The 22,166-nt window shown below is 41.0% G+C and overlaps 1 protein-coding gene across 1 annotated transcript in view; it reads left to right on the top strand.

Moving 5' to 3' along the window:
• GRID1 (glutamate ionotropic receptor delta type subunit 1) overlaps positions 1-22,166 on the top strand; it is a 470,054-nt gene that overhangs the window by 175,553 nt on the left and 272,335 nt on the right. Inside the window, exon 3 of the mRNA XM_083867019.1 lies at positions 19,356-19,640. Coding sequence (XP_083723145.1) covers positions 19,356-19,640 — 285 coding nt within the window. The remainder of the gene's footprint in view (positions 1-19,355; positions 19,641-22,166) is intronic.

The following is a 22,166-nucleotide window of genomic DNA, read 5'->3' as shown; positions in this document are numbered from 1 at the left end:
GAAAGGTCACAGTAAAACTGATAAAATCTAGAAGAAGGACAAGAAGGATGGTTAAAGGTGTGGAGCTGCCTGTACAGGAGGAGAAACACAATAGATTAGGATTGCTGCAAGAAAAGATGTAATAGTGGAATGTAATAATGTGCAGGGGAAAGAAATAAGAGTAGGGAGTGAGAATTATCTGCATGTTGTAATATGGGATCTAAGGTGTGTCCAACAAAAATAGATGTTTTAAAGTAAATCCTTTTTCATGGGAAGCACAATTAAATTGCAGACCTTGCAACCACATAGTATGAAGGTCAACAAATTATACAGGACATAAAATTCAAGAATTCTCATAAAAATAATTCTTTTGTAGGCTACATCCAATCCAAAGAGTGGGTTGGAAGTCACTTCTAACTCAGGTTAATTCTGTAATTCTGTTGAGCTGCTGGAGCTGCTGTCAGTGTACAGGCAGGAGGGTCCCACCAATACATGCTCTGCTTCATGTTAATTCACAAAGGGAAGGAAAAGGGAAGGTAATATTGGGATAGGTGGTTTCTTATTCCCTTTTACCTTAGTCATTTCTGTATTCAGAAATGTGATTGTGGCTCATTGGTAGTGCAGGTCTCTTTGTTTTTAGCTGTAAGACCTAAGAGGCAGATACTGGTTTTATTTTTCTAATTTTAAAAAAAGTAAAAGTGGAGCCATTTATCCATGGTATTTCCTCTGTGTCAAAGAGGGATTAGCAGTTTAGTTTCTTTGTTTGCAATTGTTGACAGTGCCATTGTTTCTCTTGGATGTTCGTGGCTGCCTTGTGGCTGAGTGCACAACCCACAAAGAATAATTCAATTATTGGGGGTCACAGAAGAGCATTATGCAAGCCAGTTGACTTGAAAGTGTCCATGTAAACATACATATATAAATATTTTAATACAAAGTCCTCTTTTTATTCCACTCTGGTGTCTCTTATTCCAGCTCTGAATAGAAGACCTGTCTCCACTGCTGTAAGATAAATTGAGTGTGAATTTGTGCTCTGTGCTCTCGGAGGTTCCAAAGTGGAGAGGGCATTATGACAGTCCAGCGCAGATAATGCAAACAGAAGAGTGTTTTGTCAGGGGTAAACCAATACTTTTGTGCAGGCTAGTCTGTGCTAGATCAAACAGAGCAGAATCAGCCCTGCAAACTCTGAGGCTCCTCTTCAAAGGAACACTTGATGCTGTAGCAAGGCTCTCTAGCCATTATTTGCTTGTTATTTTATCCATCAGTGTACGTGAACCCAGGGATTTTAATTGATACTTGTGGAGGCTGTAAATGAAAACTCAGACCATGCTCCTGCTTTCTGCTCTTTGGTTAAGAAAAAAACAAAACCAAAAACAAAACAACAACAACAACAACAACAACAACAACAAAAAAAAAAAAAAAAAAAAAAAAAAAAAAAAAAAAAAAAAAAAAAAAAAAAAAACCCACCCAGTTTGTTTTTGTTTTAATCTCCTTGAAGTTTATTTTTAAATAAACTTGAGTTTAACAGTTAGTGTTCTCCAGTAGTGTATTGGGGTAGAATACTGAGGTATGCGGCATTGTATATGTCTGCACATATTTAACTGAACTACAACAAATATTCCAAATTGTAAATTTGGTACAGTCACATCCAAATGAGATACAAGATAAAGCTACCTCTAAAACCAGTAAGAGCATTGTGAATATTCATGGTGGTGTAATAAATCATTTGCCTTGTAAAAAGGGTTATCTGTACATCTTGAAATTTTGTTTCCATTTATGTGTCTTATGAGGACAAAGAAATGAGTCATAAGGATCCTGCTGCTGACAATGAGCAGCACATGGTAATTTCTTGCACCTCAGACAGGAGAAGGAACGTTCATTTCCACTTCTGAGTAGTAAATCCTGGGTGATTTGCATAAAGGAAATTTGTACTGGAGGGAATAACGTCACCTTTCTTCCCAGCCATTTAATGGGGTGAAAACCTTGTTGAGAAGTTCTGCACAGGATTTTGAAATGTTTTGGAGGATTTTTTTAGCTCATTTTTTCAGGCTGTGAATTCTAGAGCAACCTCAGACTAGATCCAATTCAACACTGAATCATTTCTTTCTTGTGGTTTCATTTCCTCACAGAATGGTGTAGGTTTCCAGGGTGGGCTCTGCATCCCTGTTGAATCTTGAATTCAATCATATTTTGCAAGATTTTGTTTTGATGGAGGAAACCATTGTAGTATAACAACTGCACTGAGTGTGTCAGAAGCATGTGGGGCTTATCCAGAACATCAGACCTTCTGCCCCACTTTGCATTTCTGGGATGTGCCACTCATGAGTTTTCTGCACTGCTCAGTGCACTGTAACACAGGAAAACCTTCTGTGTGACTCCAAAATGATCAGGAGCTTGTGCAGCTGTGAACTGCACAGTCTAGACAAAATGTAAAGTCCATTTGTAGGGTTATGTTGGTTTGGCTTTTCGTGTCTTTCCAGAGACAGCAAGATTTGGTATACTAGTAAATCTTAAAAAAAAAAAACAACAAAAACAGGAGTAGATTTATAATCAGCTCACTGTTCTTTTGGTTTTGTTTATTATCTCTTCAAGGGACCGAATTGAGATGTACGAGATGTTTTTGCTGCAACACTGCAAGTGCAATTTCATTAAAATAGGACAGTCACAATACCTTTCAGATCCTCTGAGACAGCTTGTGGCTTTTGCTGAAACTGCAACACAATTTCCCAAAGCAATATCCAATTAAACATGGGTTTATAAGACAATGTGATCTTCACCAAAGATGCAAACACTTGCTCTAAGGTACACTTTTTTATTTTCAGGACGTTCAGACAGCAGAACTATTGTAGGTCAATGGGTTACCAAATGGAAAAATCATGCTCTGGCAAATGCTTGCAGAAGCCAGCAGAATATCTGAGCAGTTCTGGAGAGAGTGGAGGTGAGAAGCTGTTGTAATTCAAGAGCTCTGGGAAGGCAGTTGAACACAAATGGTTAGCACAGGAAAACTGTCCAAGTTCTGTACTAGAAATAGTGTTTGATGTTCTCATCCCTAGTCTGGGTTTGGGAAGAACAATTGTGTGTGGGTGACACCCAGGGAAGGCAGAAACTCAGTGACTCCAGCAGCAGGAGGTCAGTGGGTGTAGGAGCATCCATGGAGGGCAGGGAGAGGGAACTCTGCAGAGCTGAGATATTCTAGACACACGGGGGTTTATTGCAGGGTCGGGGGTAAAAAGGGCTTTGCCTTCAGCCACAGCCTGGGCTGGAGGGAACCCCAAAGAGAGAGGGAGAGAGAGAAGGGGGTGAGGTAAGAGAGATTGCAGGGGTAAGGAAGGTAAGAGAGTGAGGACCTTGTTCCAGTCCATTCCATCTCATTTGTGTTGAATATTCTAATTCACAGTGACCAACCAGCACGAGATACAAACCCTACAGCCTTTGCCTGCAGCCCATGAGAACTGCTCTATCACCACATCATCCTGTATTCTAAACTCTAAAGAGACTTTTCTTCTCCCCCTTTTCCCTGATGCCTTGGCAGGGTGGAGAGGGGCTGCACCCTTGGCTCCTTTTGTTTTCTGTCCTTCCACCCATCTCCAGCTCATCCCCGTCTTCCTGCCTGCCATGATCACATCTCAGAGCTGGATTTCATTTCTATTTCACTCTCAGGTTTTACATCTCCAGTATTTCTTGCCAGGCAATCATATCTGCAAGCCCTTCCTGTCCTATCTTTCCCAACAAGCAGAAACTTGGAGTCATTAAAAAAAAAAAAAAGTCGTAATTGGAGGAAGGGGAATGGTGATGCAAAAAGAGAGCAAGAAGGACTTTATTTCAACTCTGTAGGAGGCAGTGTCAAGGCTTAAAACCAGCAAGAACTTTGTGAACTCAGAGTGAACGTACTGAATGCTTAGAATCTTAGTAGGATTTTCTCATTTCTCATTTTTTTTGGGTAAGGATTAGACTCTATACTATATTAGATAATTAGAAAATGCACAAGTATACTTGATAGGATTAAGAAATTATAAAGAATTTAAATCCTCATGCTTCAGCACAAAAGCCAGCGAATATAACAATATTCTGAAGAATGTTCTCTTATAGGAATTTGGTTTTGTGTATGTCTGCAATAGATTTTACAAAGCTTTAGAGAGATTGGTGTGGTGTCAGTGAGGGATATGGAAAAGACCCAGACAAGCCAGGGTAGCTGATATAGTAGATTCAATATTATATTTATCTTCAGTTAAGGTGTTACTTACACCTTGATTACAGATACAACATTGAACTCGGACAGAGAAACTTGGGGGATAACAAATTTTCACAGAATGGCCCCAAAATTTTTGTCTCAAAAATCCTTTACCCTTATCCTGTCAGTGGAACTGTGACAGAGGACTGCAAACCCATACTGTATCAGAGTTTGTAATAGAAGAGAGCTGATCCTGGGCTGCACAAGGGATACATGGACAGTTATTTACGTTGCAATAAATTTATAGCAATTCAGATTTTTGCTCATTTACTTTCTATAGCATCTGCCCTGTTTCGATTTCAGTAGCCAAAAATAATTTAACATGAGATTCTGCCGTGCAGGGCCTGAAATGACATGACAAGTGTGTATTTCTCTTCATGCTGTGTTAACCACTCCAGCAGAATGCAATTGCATGCTTCATGCAAGTACTTCAGGAAAGAACACAAATAAAAGAAATAAGCAAATGGCTACAAAATTAAATTAGACCTTGCTATCATTAATTTATCTGTATAAATTATCCCTGTGACTCTTTGCTTTCTGTCAAAGGTGCAGAGAACAGAAATGGAGTTTCCCAGCTCAATCCAATTGACCCTGTGATAAAAATCCAGTCTCTCCCGATTTGCCTAAGTGGCACAAAGGGTTGTGCTTCTTGTGGCTCTCACTGCACTCTAAACAAACATTCTTGGTGAAGGAGAAAGCCCATCACTCCTGGTTAGGCCTTCTGAGTGATGGAAATTGGGGATTGTGTTCGACAGGTTCAGTCTCCATCTCTGCTGGAATGTTCCCAAGGTGTACAGGAGAGCTTTGTGCTGGAGCCTTTGGACGACTTGCCCTTGAGAGCTCAGACTTTTCACAGCAAAGAACTGAAGCAGGGAAGGTGCCAGCTGATGCTCACCCCAAGTGGGGCTTATAGGGATCAAACAGTTGCCAATTTTTTTTGGTGGTGCTGAGAGGAGTCTTATGCCTTGAACTTCAGCTGCTTTTCAATTTTTGTATTGAAAAAAAAAATAAAAAAATGCAGTTTTGTTTCCTTTTTTGCCCCCCCCCAAGCATTTAGATTGTAAAAAAAAAAAAAAAAAAAAAAAAAAAAAAAAAGGCATTGCCTGAATTGAAATGTCAAGGTTTAATTGTTTAAAAAAAGTTTTGTATGTTCTTCATATGAAGCTTATTGTGGTTGAACTTTTGCTTTGTAGAGCTCTATATTTAAATGACTTGAGCAAGGGTCATGAAGCTTGTCACTTGAAAATATCTGCCCTTTTAGATCACATTTCCTTCCTGGTGCATCAGCACATTGTGGGGTACAAAGAGATGTTTTAGCTGCTCATTTCATGGGACTCTGTGTGCACCCAAGTCCCTGATGAGGAGTCTGTGTCAGCTCCTGGGCCTTGGTGAGGTTCAGCTGGTTGGATTCTGAACATCTTGGGCTGAGCATTAGAAAAGGTATAGTCACAAAATGGGAAAGTTGTCTTCTAGTTAATGCAAAACAGGGATAAGTATCTTGAGAGCATTGGTAGAAAACATTTCTTCTCATCATCCATTTCTATGTGCTCTAAAATTAGTCTTCAAATTGAACATTCCCTGCCTTTCTGTTCTGTAGTCTTTCTGACAGTAGAGCTGATGTATTTGGTCATTGCTCACAAAAACCTTTTCATTCAGTTTTGATGTTCAGCTCAAGTCCTGTGAGTTATTACATGTTATTAAACTGAGGGTAAATGACAGTCACTTCTGCCATTTAGAACCCCCTTTTCCTGCCATAAACAGTGTCCAGTGCAGTCTCCTGCATGCACAGAGGACCAAGGAAACTGGGAGAGCCAGAAGTGAAATGTTGCAGAAATGGCTTTTAGTCTGGCAAGGAATTTGGAGTGGAAGTGAGAAAAAAAAATGTTTTTCTCTAACTGCCTGGGTTCTGTGTGATGGAGGCCTGAATGTACAGAGCCAGACTTCCCCCAGATTTTAACCCTGATTGAGTCTTGGGCTTCATTAAAACACCTTCTGCTGGTCCTGTGGCCAAGGAGAACATATTGTGCCTTGGGCTCTACAGCTAAAGAAACCTGTTATTATGGTAAAAAAAAAAAAAAAAAAAAAAAAACAAAACAACAACCCATCACTTTTCTCTTGTAGAACTGAGAAATGGTTGTCAGTCTAAATATATATATATATATATATATATATAAGAGTGGTCTCCATGGAGTTTCTGAGACTAGTAAATGTACAAGGTCATTGTCTGCCAGACAGTCACAAAAATGTAGGTTTGGACCACATCAAAATATTCTTACAGTGTGAAAATGAGGAGCCCCTGTGACAAAAGCCCCCCTGAGAAATCAGCTCACTTGTGAAAACTACCAGGAGGTAGTTTTCCTGGTGGCACAAAATAGTTGCAGCCTGTGAGGAAATAAATTAATTGCATTTTGTAGTAGTTAGTTCCTGAGATGAATCAGGTCCAAAATACAAGTGGTTCATAGTGCTGCATGTGTAGTTAATGCTATAGAAAACAATCAAGAGCTGTGTAGAACTTATCTGAGGTGGTGTGGGGTATTTTTTACATCAAGGGCAAGGTGTTTTCTCCATCAGTGACGTGTATTTAGACAGTTAGAGATCCTTGAATGAAGAAAAATGTCTTCTGGCCTAATGTTCATGAAATTGGATCTTTGGGAAGTGGTCATTTCCAGTAAATTGGGGAGGTTGGAGAGCTGACAGTGACCATTGAGTCTGCAGAGCCAATCTACAGTGTTAGGGCTCTCAGAGGCTGCACCTTTGTGATGTGTCTGGGGATTTAACCTCAGACAGCAGTGCCTCACTCTTGGAGAGATGTGGAAAACTCTAAAAGTGTCAATTGTATGGGTTATTATCAGTCAGACAAGAGGGTCATGCACTGCCAGGACTGGGGATAGTGATTCCCTGCAGATTTATAAAGTATGGACCTTAGAGTCAGGTTGTTTTAAGAAAACAATTCAGTGATTGTGAGAAAAGAATAGATGCTGTGAAGAATGTGACAATTTAGCTAGCACATGTTCTGGATGAGACAAGGATTTTATAAAGATGTTGTGCAGTAAAAAGAGAAGAAATCAGAGTGTAACAGTCATACAATGATGACTGAAGAAAGCCCATCTCAGCCCTGCAGGGAATCCCCTGGTTCTTGTCAGGATGTCCAAGCTGGCACTGCTGTCTGTGGCATCCTGCTGTAACTTCATTTTTATCAGGCTAGAATTCAAGTGTTTCTCACAGTAAAATTCCCTCATGGTTGGGACAGTTGAGGATTGCAAGGATTGAGATGTGTGGCTTTCTAACATTTGAATTTTTTAAATTTGGCTTATGATTTGAGCATACAACCATAATATATATTCTTAGCAAATCTGTATGATCCAATAGTGAATGGCTTTAGCGAGAAGCTGATGAACTATGAATAAACAAACAAAAATTCCTCATTTGTACTGGTACTTCTCGTTAGAAATTCACTTTTCTAAGAAGTCATATATTTTTTTTTAACAAAAAATTGTTGATATTTGAAAGCAGGAACCTTCTCTGACCTGCTCTTTCTGCTTTTATATTTGAGGTGCATCTTTTCCTTTCCTTAAACTGTGTCTTCCTGTGGAATGTGAGGTGTTTTAAAAGCAGATATTTTCTATATGGCTTCCTCTAGATGAGTCTGAATTGTTACCTACGATATGAACTAATTGAAAGCAACTTTCATTTGGTTAGAAACCTTAGGTACAAGTTGTAATTAAGCTGTTTTTTAAACAATTTTAATAATATAATATTAAATATTCTGCATTTCTGTTGGTTTGAGGTAAGCCTGGTTATCCCCAGTGTAAATACCTGGTTATACCCAGAGACAGAGGCTGACATGGTTAAAAAAAAAAAAACTAGTTAAAAATGGGAAAAACTTTCAAGAGGTCAGATCTCATTTAAACATCAAAACACGAGACCTGGACTTGCAGCAGCCTCTGGTAAGGAAGTGTGTAAATGTTGAGGCTTTTTGAAAATCTGTCCTCAGGTTCACAGTGGGAACTACCAGGTGTTAAACACATTTGAACAACTGGCTAATTTCATGTGTTCAGGTGAGAGCTCCTGACAATTTGTGAATTTTGGTGTTTTCACGCAGAGCTGAAGGGAGGAGAAATTCAGAGTAATGCTCCAGTAATTTAAAGTAGCTTTAGTAGATGTTAAAAAAGTTTTGTGTGCTGTCTGAAGTTACTCAGTGGCATCTGCTGAAAGGAGAACTGGAGAATGCAGATTTGCAGTGTTTTAATGCTCCCCAGTTTATAGCACTGGATGGCCACGGGGGATTTGAGATCTGCAAGCAAAGTGATTTTTATATCACCAATACTAGTGCTGAGTGAGGACAGGAACCTTTCCTTAGTAATGAGCAAAAAATAATTTTGGCATTTGTTCTGCCTTTCATGGGTGAGGAAAGGAGAAAGTGTTCCTTTTCAAGCTGATTTTAGAAAATGACATAGCAGCTTTAGACTGTTGCTAGGCTCGGGCTATTTGCATAATCTCTGAATGCAGTTGTAAGTGTGTGATACATCGCAGAGATCCTTCAATAGATCAACCCCTAAAGCTTGTCGATAAATATACGCTATAAATACATCCTGAGTCACAACTAGAATCCATAAACACTACGAGTATTTCAGCAGTTGGCACAAATAAATGGATGCTGTTTGGATAAGTGGGCTCCTCCAGCACGGCTGTGCTTCCCTCGGCTCCGCCATCATTCCTGGTGTCTCCTCTGCCTTATGGAACTGTCGCTGTCCCCTTTGCTGGCAGAACTAACAGCTGTGGGAGGGGGAAAAGCAGAGATGGGGACAAGAAGCATAACTTTTTTTAAGGCTGTGCATTTCTGGAGCTGCTTGTTGGAGCATGGAACTTGCTGTCTGCGCATGAGACAATGGGAACCTTGTGAACTTATCTTGACCCTCGTAACATTTTGCTTCTGGTAACAGCAGCAACTCCAGAGTCTTCCCTAAAATCTGAGGATGTGAAGTGCCCCTTGGAGCAACATTTTGGGATTTTTTTTGATTTTGGCTGTCCTCAAGCAGGCCCTTCAGTGAGCACAATGGCAGGTTGGAACAAGAGATCAATGCGTCTGTGTTTTTTGGTTTGCTTAAAATGTCTACGTGAGTGGGAGTGTGCAGTGAGTGGTACCTGATGCTGCTGTGCTGGGGAAACAACAGGAATTTTTGTAGGTAGTGCAGGAGCAGTGCTGAGGAGGCTCAGGCTGGTGCTCATCCCTCCTGCAAAGGGGAAGAGTTTGAGCCTCTCCCCAAAATGAGGTTTCTCTTGGCCCTATTTGTGCAGAGATATATTGAGATAAGCAGGGCTAATGTGCTCCTTGGATGTCAGTGCTGCTCCAGATCCAGCACCAAAGAATGAGAGGTTTTACCAGCTCATCTGGAATCACTGTTTGACTGCTTTTTGTAGCTGGCAGAAGAGTGTTTTCCTTTTGTTCGTGCTCAAGCTGAGCCTGAGCCACGCTGACATTAAAATAACACTCAGTGTACAAGTAAAATAGTCCCAAAGGAGGAGACAAAGTCAGGCATCCCTGCAGAATGCTAACGAGGGTGTAAAAAATACCTCTGTGTCATTGATTTGGCATGAAAGGCAGGTGGAAAAAAAGCAGAGGGTGAGAGAGTGCAGCTCATTCTGTGTTGGAGGGCAAAAGAAAACATAATTATTGAAGAACTTGCAAAGAACAGAGATCAAATATGCGGTGTTCGGAAAAGCAGTTATGTCCCGTGAATAATTGAGATGGTTTGCAGTTAATTCTACCTCAGAACTAGTGTTGAAGGGGAAAAAGGGAAAAAAAAAAATAAAGTCAAGGCTGATTCAGTTCCACCTAGTGCCTAAAAATAGTATTGATGCCATTGTGATTAATGTGAGTTCTGTAGGACCATGCACTACTGGAAATTACCAGAAATGCTTATTCACATTTTTAATCGTGCCAAACTACAATTCCAAGAGAAAGTCGTCACTAATGGAGTTACATTTTGTTGAGAAGACAGAAACAGTTACTCTGCAGAATTTCTGTACCATCAAATTTCTATTTAGCTGCTTTAAGGATCTTTTTATTATTCATTGAGAAAACTAGGAAAGGTTTAAATTCTGGGATGTCGCACATCCTTAACCACTCACAATGCTAAAATTGTTTAAAAAAAAATAAATAAAATTAAATACCTTTAATACCTACATAATGCAGTCTTTCCTGGTGTGGCCTTCTAGATCGACCCAACTGCAAAACCAATAGGAAAAAAATCAACTCTAAAGCTCTCAGAAAGCTGTTTGTGCTCCCAGAGACTCTCACCTTCTTAGGAGGAGCTAGAGAGCAGTGCCAGAGCTGTCTTTTGGAAAAACAAGGCCATCTCTTATCTGTCACTAGCGCTCTCAGTTGATGCACTTTTATCAGCTTTGTGCTGATTTCATGGCAGCAGCTCTTCCACACAAAACTCAGCGTGTTCAATGAAGATTAACCCCAAAACCTCACTGGGAAAACAACTGGTGCATTTGTTGACCACTTGATGGCATCACTCAATTGTGCAGAAACTCAATGGTGTTGTCAGTTGTGCTGGGTGTTTTATTTTGGCCATCAAAGAGTGAAGGGAGTTGATACACTCCCATCAATTAAATGAAAGCCACAACTGATCATTGTTTTTATTCTCTGTTGTACATTACTTACCATTTTGGAATGATTTCTTTGTCTGCATAAATGCAAACAGAAGAATGATCTAGACTGCTCCTCTTGGTGCTCCTGGTTGATTTTTCAAGGACAGCAGTTAATGGGTTAGTACTGACACAAGGAATGTTGTCCAGGACATAAATGGCTTTTTGGTTTGTCTTTCCAGCCATATTGCTTTAAACCTCCTCCCAATTGTTGCAGTTAATTTGAATAGCACTCAAAGGATTGATGCAATTTTGGTGTTCATCATAGGTCCTATAAAATAAAAGCATTTTGCAGCCTTTGTACCAAGAGTTGTCTCTGTGTTTGTGTGTGCCAGCCAACAATGAGAGTGCACTGAAAATGCTGCACCAAGGGGATAATGGAGCAAACAAGGCACAGTGGCAATTATTTGGATGTAAAGGACACTTGTGGTAATGCCAGGGGAGCTCTCAGAGTTTATACGTGCTGAGACTTGGCCCACGAGGCATCAGGTTTAAAATACAGAGTTGAAAGGAAACTGAAGGTCTGAAAACTGTTTCTCTTGGGCAGTTGGTGCTGTTGAGCAGTGATGAGGGATGGAGCCAGCTGCTGACCTCAGCACCTTATTCCCTTAATTCCCTTATTCCTCCTCCTTGACGAATGGAAAAACAATTAAAAAAACTGCCCAGAAATTGGAGGATGACCTTTAGAAGCAATTGTTCCAAGTTTTTTTTTTTGGTAGACATTTCAAAATCTTCATTCTTTCCTTGCTTTGGAGATGTTTTTTACATGCTGCTTTGTCAGAGGTATTCTGACATAGTGATTATGTGAATTCTTATGTGCTTTAATGCAATGTGTGAATGTACCTCTGTCATGCCCTTCCTCAGATACAGAACAGGAAGAGGGAGGGAATATTTATTCTTCTCAAATGTTTTATCCAAAAAAATGGACACACCTAAGTTGAGGTACTTTGGGGTTTTGGTTGGTTTGATTATATTTTTTTCCTTTTTTTTTTCTCTAACCACAGAGGACAAATTGTAAATTTTCTTTCTTGTTCTGAGATGCATTTCGTTTTGATAATGGAGTAGGAAATATCCATCTTCACTACATATAAGGTGATACAGCAATAAAAGTGCTGCATAAAAGGTTTTTGCTGTCTGCCTTTGTTATCTTTTCTCTGTATTATCAGTCATTATATGACAAGTAACTATAGCTTTGTGTAAATTTCATAATAAAAATAATAAATTCTTTGTTATTTGTAGAAACATAGTGTAATATAGAACATAAAGGTAAGGAAAAGCCTATGGAAATGATACAAAGGAAAAATATATTTATTGCTGAGTATCCAAAGGAAGAGCAACTGCATTGCATGTCATGAAGTGCAAATAATGCAAATTCATTCTGAATTGCCTTTCTCAGTTAAGAAAAGAAGTTGAAGAGTAAGACACATCATAAAATGTGAAGCAAGAAATAAATTGCTCTTCAGGAAACCCCATTTAGTGAAGCATGAGGTTCAGTGAGTGCTTAGATAACCAATTTTAATGTTGTCCTTAATACACCAATAATAGGAGTGAATCTTTGTATAAATCAATATTTTTAATAGAAGCACTTTCAGTGATATAGATGAGATTATTCTAAATTTTTTTCTGCCTGATCAGCTGGTTTTGCACAAAAGCATTAAATTTTAAAGAGCTTTTGTGGTCTATAGAGGAGTAAAATGCTGATAGCTAAATAGTCTTTTGCCATTTTTCTGGGTGACTGAGTTAGCTCATGGGCCTGTGCTGTAACTTCATGGAAATTTCTCTTGTTCTACAGCAGAAACATTCAGGTTTTGCTTAGATTATGTTTGAAAACACTTCTGTGGTTTCTGTTATTTTGGCTTTACCTGGAAGGATTGTATCATCATCTTCTTGAGTTTGAAATATTGCTTGATGGATGCAGTCCCTCTCCTTGCATCCTTGTCTTTTCTCTCTCATTTCAGTGCTCCAGCAAACCTCCCAGGAGGAGTTTTTTCCATTTAATTCAAGAATACCTCTGTGGGCGTGTTTCCCACAGACCTTATATCTTGATTCAAGACACAGTTTTCCAAACTGATACGTTTTTAACTCCTGGCTCTTGGTTGTTTCCCCCCAGAATTTTACGTGTGTCTCTGTTTATCTATAAATTGGCTACCAAATTGCTAATTGAAGTTTATACCCATAAATAATACAATAATTCATTTGTATATAGCACACCACATCCTGCATCTGCCAACTGTGAAATTTCAGCTGATATTACAAGCCTTGATTATCTCATGAAATATTAGAATTTAAGTTCCCAAAACCAGTTTGTTGTTTTTTTTTTTTTTTTCCCAGAATCTTCTGTGTTCTCCAGACTTAGTTTTAATGACTTTTTTTTTTTCCTAACAGTTTTCAAAGATAAATAACGTGAAAAATCAGAGGCAGAAGTACCGAGGCAGGCATGAAGTCCCTTGTCTCAGCAGGAAGGTGGCTTTCAAACCTAATCACAGACACTTAAGTGCCAACTTAGTTAATCACTTCATTGCAGGGTAATACAGCATGTCTGAAGTTGTCCTCTTTCCTCTGAAAAGCTTTCCAAGCAGAAAGGCAACAGCCTCTCCATTTTCAGATGGTAATTTTTTTTAAATGCAAGTTCACAGAATCACTGGGTTGGAAGAGACCTCCAAGGTCTTTGAGTCCAACCCAACCCCAACACCTCAACTAAACTACAGCACTGAGTGCCACATCCAGGCTTTGTTTAGGTGACTCCACCACCTCCCTGGGCAGACCATTCCAGTCCTTTATCACTCTTTCCATAAAAAGCTTTTTCCTAATATCCAACCTAATTTTCCTAATATCCAACCTTGGTGCAGCTTAGGACTGTGTCCTCTCCTTCTGTCATCTGCTGCCTGGAGAAAAAGAGAAAGAGACCAACCTCCCCTTGATCACAGCCACCTTTCAGGAACTTCTAGTCACTTCTGAGTCTCCTTTTATCTTGTCTTTTCTCTCTAAACAACCCCAGGTTCATCTGCCCAAGTTATTTGTGATTTAGATGATTGTCCATTTGCAGTGCAGTGAAGAGTTCCCTAAGGGTTAGTCAAAGTGAAACGGAAGGGGGAAAAAATAATCTACTAAAAACTTGAAGAGGATTTATTAAATATGAGAGGTTGTCCAGAGTGGGCAGGATGGTGATGCCCAGAAGTGAGAGACAGAAAGACATTGAAGTTTGAAGAGGCAGTGTGAATGCCAGTAGGTGGATATATAGTTAAAACTGAAATTACACTGGCAGCTGCTCTGTGGATAATGGAGGAAACAAAAGAACAAGTTTCTGCCCTTTTCTGATAATGGGAAGTCACTGAAAACAAAGACTGAGAGATGGTCATGTTGTCACATTGCCAGGAGCAAAAGACACGGTTCCTCTTGGAGTATTTTAATCCCCCGTGGGTTGGGGAGAGAGAGGGATTTAATTACAGAGATCTGAGATAAAGCTCTTAATGCCAGTATCCCCACGAAGATGGTGCCAAATCAGGATTTTGCCATCTGCACCTGTCTTCAGAGTTAGGAAGTACAGGGAGCTGGGGTAGAAATGCAAGACCTGAAGGATAATTACTGGAAACTACAAATCTTGCATTGTCTCACGTCCCATGGGGAGTCCCACTGATGAGAAAGGTGCTGTGGATAAGGCAAAGTCTGACAATTAATAGCTCCTTTTTCAGACTTAAATGTGGTCTTAATGGAATGTGTCTGGAGTTAGAGATGTGGGTCACAGAATGAGTTTTGTGTGTATTGCAGTGATGTGAGAGTAAAATTAGAGGCAGTAGATGGAGAAGAAAGCAGTGAAACACTGTGATGGGAGTAACAGTTCAACAGGTAAAATGTTAGGCAGATGTGTAAAAGGGAGAACAGACTTCAAAAGAATAGGTTGGGAGAAATATTTCACCAAAACAGTTTCAAACGGGATTTAATCAATTTGTGAAACTTCAATGAAATCCAAGAATAAGCTTGAGAGATGGTCTGTCGACACTGAGCAAGCACCATGACACGATTCAATTGGCTCAAATAGATTAATGAAGATTTATTCTTTATGTGTGATGATGCGCAGTCTAACATGGTGAAAACATGAACATTTCTTACTGTATGGTTTGTACAATGTTGGTATCTTCTTAAAATGAATTTTGATGGTGATAAAGGAATTCTCATCACAGTAAACTAACACCTATTTCTGTTTAAATACCAGTCAAATCTGGGGCAGGATTGCCAGAACATTTCTATATTTTCATTTGTGGAACAAATACTTTCAAAGCCTTATTTCTTAAAACCTATCTAAGTAAAGATATCTGCAACATACATAAATATGGAAGTGTTTAAGGATTATAATAATATTAAACCTAAAGTACCATAACTCTAGCAGTTGAAGATCACTGAAGTTCTCAAGGTATTTTCATTCCCCTTTCCCTTATGTTGGTAGTTTGATGTGGATCAAAGAATTTCAAACCAACTGTATTTAGCTCGTAGGAAAATCATGATCAGGGTTATGAAATTTTTTATGCAAAAAATTCACAGATTCCATTGAATGCTTATGAAAGTGCAACTGCTGGACAGAATTAGGCATTTACTCAGTCACAGAGTCAAGGACAGCTATTGTGAAGTTCAACAGAAAATTGCATCTCTTTTCTAATGTTAATTTTCTGTGCAAGAAATTGTAGGAATGTGGAGGGAATCCTAAAAAAACAAGTGTCCACCAGAGTTTTCTCCCAAGTTTGTATAAACCTTGAATGTTCTCTTCTCTAAGGAATTTTGAGATGCCTTAAGAGCTAATGAGTTTTTTTTAATGGAATCTGTTATGTTGTTGTTCCCCATTGTGTTACTCATGTAAAAAGTAATCCTTTCTTCCTTTATGTTCTCAAAGCTCATTCTCACCCTTCAGTGCAATAATTGTGGAGAGGTTGAACTTCTTGGAATCCATTGTATTTTTGTATAATGAAAGTCTTCTATTAGAAATGACATGTTCTGTCTCACATTCTGAAATTTGACTAAAGAAAGCAATTCAGACAACATGATTTTTTTTTTCTTTAGTCATTCCAGTTTTTATTGCCTCCTATCTCAAAACAGAGAGACAAGAGGAACACACACTTCCTAAGGAGCAAATGTTTTCAGGCAGAACATAATCAATCGACAAAAATATCAGAATGTGGAAGAGTATTGACTAATTCTCCAATGGACATGAGCTACAAAACGCTGGGAAAATGCCTCAGCTGGAATGTTCTTTGCTGAGATATTTCAGCTGTGTTTGGTGGGCTGTGCTGGGAGATAAGGGGGCTGTGATCTGTCACCTCTCTGCTCTTTCTGCTGTTAATAAGCAGCAGCTTTTGATTAGTGTCAGCCAGAGACTGAAGGTTTTTCTTGTTCTACAACTGGTGATCAGCTCTGAATTGCACAAATAAGTGACTCTCCAAATGCAGCCTCCCATCAGAAGGGCCTTTGTTTTTTGTCTCCTTCTGTCTGGTTTGCAAGTAAATTGTTCCTGCTCCTTGTGGCTTGCTGCTCTCACCCTTGGTGACAGCAAAGCTTGCTGCTTGGTGATCTCTGCAGGGGTTTATGGCTCAGCTTTGCTGTTCTCTCCCTCTGTTCTCACTTCTCTGTTCCCTCCCCTACTGTGACTAAATAAATTACCTGTATGACATGTTCAGTTTTCTCTGGCAAGAAGCCTGGGAAATCAAATCTGTTCCCGAACCTGGGTCTCCCATTTGGCAAATATAATGCCTCCCTGCTGTTAAATCAGGTCAGCTCTCAGGAAAAGCAAAGAACAATTTCATATAACTATAATCAACACAGAGTAAATTTAGATAATGCAGCTGGCATATGTTTATTGTGAAGACCATCAAGGAAATAATTTTAAAAGCTCTTCATCTTTGTTGCATCAGGATACATGTTGAACATTCTGGGCACAGAGAAGATCAAACATTTTCTTTCTGTTATCCCATATCAAAGTGAAATATATCTATTTTCTGTCTGCTGTAAGATTTTTGGTGGAGCAGTTCATTGGTTGTGTGAGAAACAGTTACGTGTTTAATTATGGAGCCTTTATGTAATTAATATTAATTGACACTTAAGTGTTAATTACTATTAATTATTCATAACCTACTTCCTTTGACTTTCTGGTCTCTGAAAGTGGAGATACACTTAAAAGTGTTCAGAGGAGAAATAAATGCTTTTAATAGACTGTGTTCTGTTTTCTGCCTTTCCACAGGGGCTGAGGCAGCAGGTCAGTGGCACTGTGGCTGCAGGTCACCAGAGATGATGCTGGCAGTCCCCAAGCCTGTGAACTCTATTTTTGGGGCGTGGGCAGCCTCCCCTCTCCAGCTGAATTTCCTGCTCAGCTCTCTGTGTGTCCCAGGGGGCTCTGAATTGCATCCCAGAGGCTCCTCATGCATGGACTGTTGCTGAGCCCAGGGCTGAGGCTCCTCATGCATGGACTGTTGCTGAGCCCAGGGCTGAGGAGCATCCCCAGTCCCCTCCTGTCAGGCTTGGCTGTGCTGGGGGAGCAGAGCAAGGGTTTCCTGTGGGTTGTGCTGGGGTCTGGAACAGCTGCTGAACCCCTGAGCTTGCCCCAGCCCTCTACAGAGGTGGAGCAGCTCCTAGTGAGTGACCTTCAGGGCTGGAGCTGCCAGGGCCAACTCTGCTGCCACTTATTCACTGGAGTTAGTAAAAAGCAGCATCACTGGCTGCCTTATGGTCTGTCTGACACAGTCTTCTCACCACTGCTGAGGGCCCTGGCTGGAAATACTCTCTAACTGCAGCTGAATATCAGGTTGCCTTACCTGGAAAAGTCCTGGGAAGAACATGCCATGGGGTATGCCCTGAGCAGCAGAGCAGAGTGCCCACACCTCTCCACAGTCTGTGTATCAAAATCAGCATGAGACAAATTCCCAAAAACAGATGGGGTCAGATGTATATGCTGTGTTTTTAAATGATACGTGCTTTTCCAGATCTTTTTAAAGGCAGCTATAGTGTTGTTAATAATTGTTTAGTCATTCAGGAGTTGTCTTGGTTGGAAAGAATGCCTTTGTTGTTTCTTCATTGCTCTGAGACACACAGTGAACGTTTTTTAGCAATTTAAAAAACCCTTCAAAACTCTGCTGTATGAGGCAGTTCCTTGGAATGGAAATTGCTCTTTATTGTCCGAAACCTTCATCCAATGTACTCAACAAGGATTAAGGGGTTAAAGCAGTGAAATGAGTTCTAGAAAATGGGAATTCAGTTCCTGCATGCTCCAGGAAGGCAGGGCCATATCTCCATCCACATCAGCTGCTGTCTCAAGGACTGACAGTAGTTTTGTTATCTGTCCTCAACTTTGGCATATCAGGACAGGTTGCAGATACTGTCTCCTGCTGTGAAGGGTAGGAAAGGTAGGACTGTGGTGGTTTTACGTTTACTTAATTTTGTTTGCTAAGTGGGAGATAGGATTTTGGGAGAAAAAGGCAAAACAGGCTCAACTTAAAAGTAAACAGATAGTTTATTAACACATAGTAAGAACAAGAAAGAAAAAAAAATGAAACTTTCAAAACATTTCTCCTCCCCCCCACAAGTGTTCACTTTCTTAGAAACAAAATAGAGACAAAACTTGTGACATTCAGTCAGTTTCACCATTTAAATATAGTCTTTTATTAATTCTTCAGGAGAGGAGTCTTTTGTTTACCATGGCATTTTCCTACTGACAACCTAGAGAAGTTCTCTTGTGGGTCAGAACTTTTACAGAGGAAAACTTGCTTTCATGTGGTCTCTTCCTATTAGCAGTTTTCTAAGCTGCTAACTCTGAAAGGCTTCAGATGATAGTGTAATATAAATAATTTCAGCCCTGCTATGGTTCTTCTGAGCTGATCTCCCAGCCAGCCCTGCTCTTCAGATACCACATAAATGAGTTATTCTGTGGGTCCAGATTTCAGACAGAGATGTGTTCTTGGCTTGGAGAAAAGCGTGGACTCACACTTGGTGGTATTAGGAAGGTTTATTCAGGGTGTGAGTGAGGATTTGGGGCTCGTACCTGCCCCTAAGTACTGTGGTGTTCCCATTGGAAATGAGGGGAAGTGACTTAGGTACAGGGGGCATTGACTTGGCCATTTTAGGGGTGAAAGGGGAGTGGGGAACCTGGAGCCTGGCTGAGTCTCCAGCTTCTGCCAGAGTACTCAAGGGTGTGTCAATGGATAAGATACAAGGGAAGATACAATGGGCCAATTGGTCTTATCATGGAAGGTACAATGGACTGGGCGAGGCCTATTGTAAGGCTGAAGGACAGGTATTTGGGAAAGGAGGATGGTAGGGATAAACTATTACCGAAACTCAATAACAAAAACCATACAGAACTTTAGAAAACCCAAAACGCGCGACAACACCCCGTGTTGACGGGCAAGGGCTGTGTTGACTCCTCGTTCCCTTCTTAGCACTTAGGTTGGCCAAAGACATATCTGAGCTCGTTCCAACCCTGCTTTCTTTTCCATCTCCTCCTCCACAGCCTGCGACCTGATGACGCTGGGCATCCTGGCGCTGGTGACGTCAACAGGCTGCGCGTCGGCCAACGCGCTGCAGTCGCTGACGGACGCCATGCACATCCCGCACCTGTTTGTGCAGCGCAGCACGGGCGGCTCCCCGCGCACCGCCTGCCAGCTCAACCCCAGCCCCGAGGACGAGGAGTACACGCTGGCCGCGCGCCCGCCCGTGCGCCTCAATGATGTTATGCTCAAGCTGGTCACCGAGCTGCGCTGGCAGAAGTTCATCGTCTTCTACGACAGCGATTACGGTAAGGCAGGGATGGTGCTTTAGGGTTGTTATGGTTGGTTCTGTGCGGTGGTTGTGGTGTGGAAGGATCCTTTTCCTGCTGTGCCACTCAGCCCTGGCACTGGCTGCAGTACGAGGTATGGTTTGGTGCCCTGGGGAACCTCACTGATCCTGTGGAGCCTTTTCTGCCTCTCCTGCCTTGCCAGGTCAGCCCTGACACCAGCTGCAGGACGAGGTATAGTTTGGTGCCCTAGGGAACCTCACTGTGATCCTGTGGAGCCTTTTCTGCCTTGCCAGGTCAGCCCTGACATCAGCTCCAATATGAGGTACAGTTTGGTGCCCTGGGGAACCTCACTGTGATCCTATAGAGCATTTTCTGCCTCTCCTGCCTTGCCAGGTCAGCCCTGACTCTGGCCACAGGACGAGGTAGGGTTTGGTACCTTGGGAACCTCACCAATCCTATAGAACCTTTTCTGCCTCTCCTGCTCTTCCAGGTCAGCCCTGACACTGGCTACAGTACAGGGTATGGTTTGGTGCCCTGGGGAACCTCACTGTGATCCTGTGGAGCCTTTTCTGCCAGCGAGGAGTGAGCAGTGACAAGAAGGAAAGGCAGACTCTGATAAGGGGACAGCAACTGAAGTTTATTGGTACCTCCTGAGGTCAGACCTCACCTCCAGAGTGTCACCCTTAACAGGGCACTGAGCGCTCTGGTACAGCAGTTTATATTGAGGGGGTGGGACAAGGGGGTGGGTTCATTGCCTGACCAATCAGGGCTCTTGGGGGAGTGGCTCAGTAGGTGACTGACAGATATTGCAGCAAATCAAAGAGAAGTGGGAGGGGAAGGTTGGGGTCCTGTCCAATCACTGGACGCTCTCCCTGGAACCTTCTGGACACAGGGAGAGACCCCAAAATGATGGACAAGCCCCAGGGGTTACATCACTCATTGATTGACAGAAAACTGAAACTTGGGAGAAACCATATGGGGAGAACAGAGGGGTACATGGAACAAACCACTTTAATTTACATAAAACAGCACCATAGCAGAAACCATTGAGAACAAGAAAAATTAAAACCAAACTGCTACACTTCTCTTTAACAGCAAGGTGGGGAGGGATGTGAGTTTGACTCAAACTCTGAGGCCCAGCCTGGCAGAAAAGTGGCTATAATTAATTTGAGCAAGATTTCTGGGAGGTGTTTCGTAAATCAGACAGTTTAATAAATAAAAAATAACAAAACGACAAACGTTACGTGCACAGAGAGTTGTTCTCTCTCTTGAGTACCAAACACCTTAGGTGGGCTTTTTGTCCCAATGAGATGAACAAACAGACTTTGAGTTACATTCCTGGAGTCCAGTCCACACTTCTGGGCTGGCTCTGAGCTAATTACAATGAGAAACCAACAAAATCTTCTAGTTAAACTTCCTAGCACGTCTCAAGGTAAACTGAAAACTCTTTCCCTATTTGGAAACACCTGCTGGGGGATGTGGGGTGCATTACTAGAGAGGGAAGGGTGGAATAGGATGTGCTGGTTTTTCACTGGCAGAGGAAGGACGTGTTTCAAGTGGGTGCAGGTCTTTGTCTTGAAGGAGAGGTTGCTGTGAAGACTGGTTCTCAGACAAGGAGCAAAGTTGCTTAGCAACACCTACCCAGCCAGACAAAGTTTGAGTCATCTCACACTTTTTCAGTAAAATATTAATCAAGTGTTGACACTGATCAGCAGGGGTCACATAGGTGTGCAAGGAGGTTCAGCATGGTCTCTACCTGTTCCAGAAAGTGCTTTCTCTTTAAAAATTAATTTTCACAATAACTATTACTTTTTTCACACTATTCTGTATCTGAATTAAATTTCACAGGGATATTCCTGGCATTAAACTGAAAAGTAGAGTAGAGAATTCTTACTTTGAGCTGAAACTTGAGGAAAAGGGGAGTCTCTGTGCAGGTACTTTATGATAGACATAAAGAATAATAACCCCCCAAATCTCTCATTGTACCAGGCTCTCAGAGGGAAAGGGAACTGTGTATATTTTTTTAATATCTCCCCTGCCCCTGCCCAACTGATACAAACACTGTTCCATTTGTTTAACTTGTTTATTCAGCACTCCTGTCTCAGGATATAGGATCTGTAATGTGGAAAATAAATTTTCAATGGTGTGTTTTAAAACCCTGCTAATGCTTTTGCTTTAAAATGTGATGCATAGTCTTTTGACATGCTGATTTACCATGAACAGAATATAAAAACAGGAAACTTAAGGTTAAGTCACAGTAGGAAAAATAATCTTATGTATGTCTGTGCATATAGTTTAGTTTTTATATGTCTTCTGCTGTTGCAAAATAAATCTTTATTTGCATTCTCCCTATACACTGTCAGATTTTTAGTGGCAAGTCAGAGAGAAATAACATCTTTGGTTTTGAAGTTTGTTTAGTCCTGGTTTAAAAATCCCCAAAATCCAACAAGTGAACAGAGGAAAAAAGAACAAACCTGAGTTTAAAAGAGTTCTGAATGTCTTGGGTGCAGATTTTCTCAGTTGCTGGATAGTTATTTGCTGTTT

Source organism: Zosterops lateralis, assembly GCF_965231275.1.
Source record: "Zosterops lateralis genome assembly, chromosome: 8".
In the NCBI taxonomy this organism is placed as follows: Eukaryota; Metazoa; Chordata; class Aves; order Passeriformes; family Zosteropidae; genus Zosterops; species Zosterops lateralis.
The sequence above is the reverse complement of the archived record's forward strand: the minus strand, read 5'-3'. Positions and strand labels throughout refer to the sequence as shown.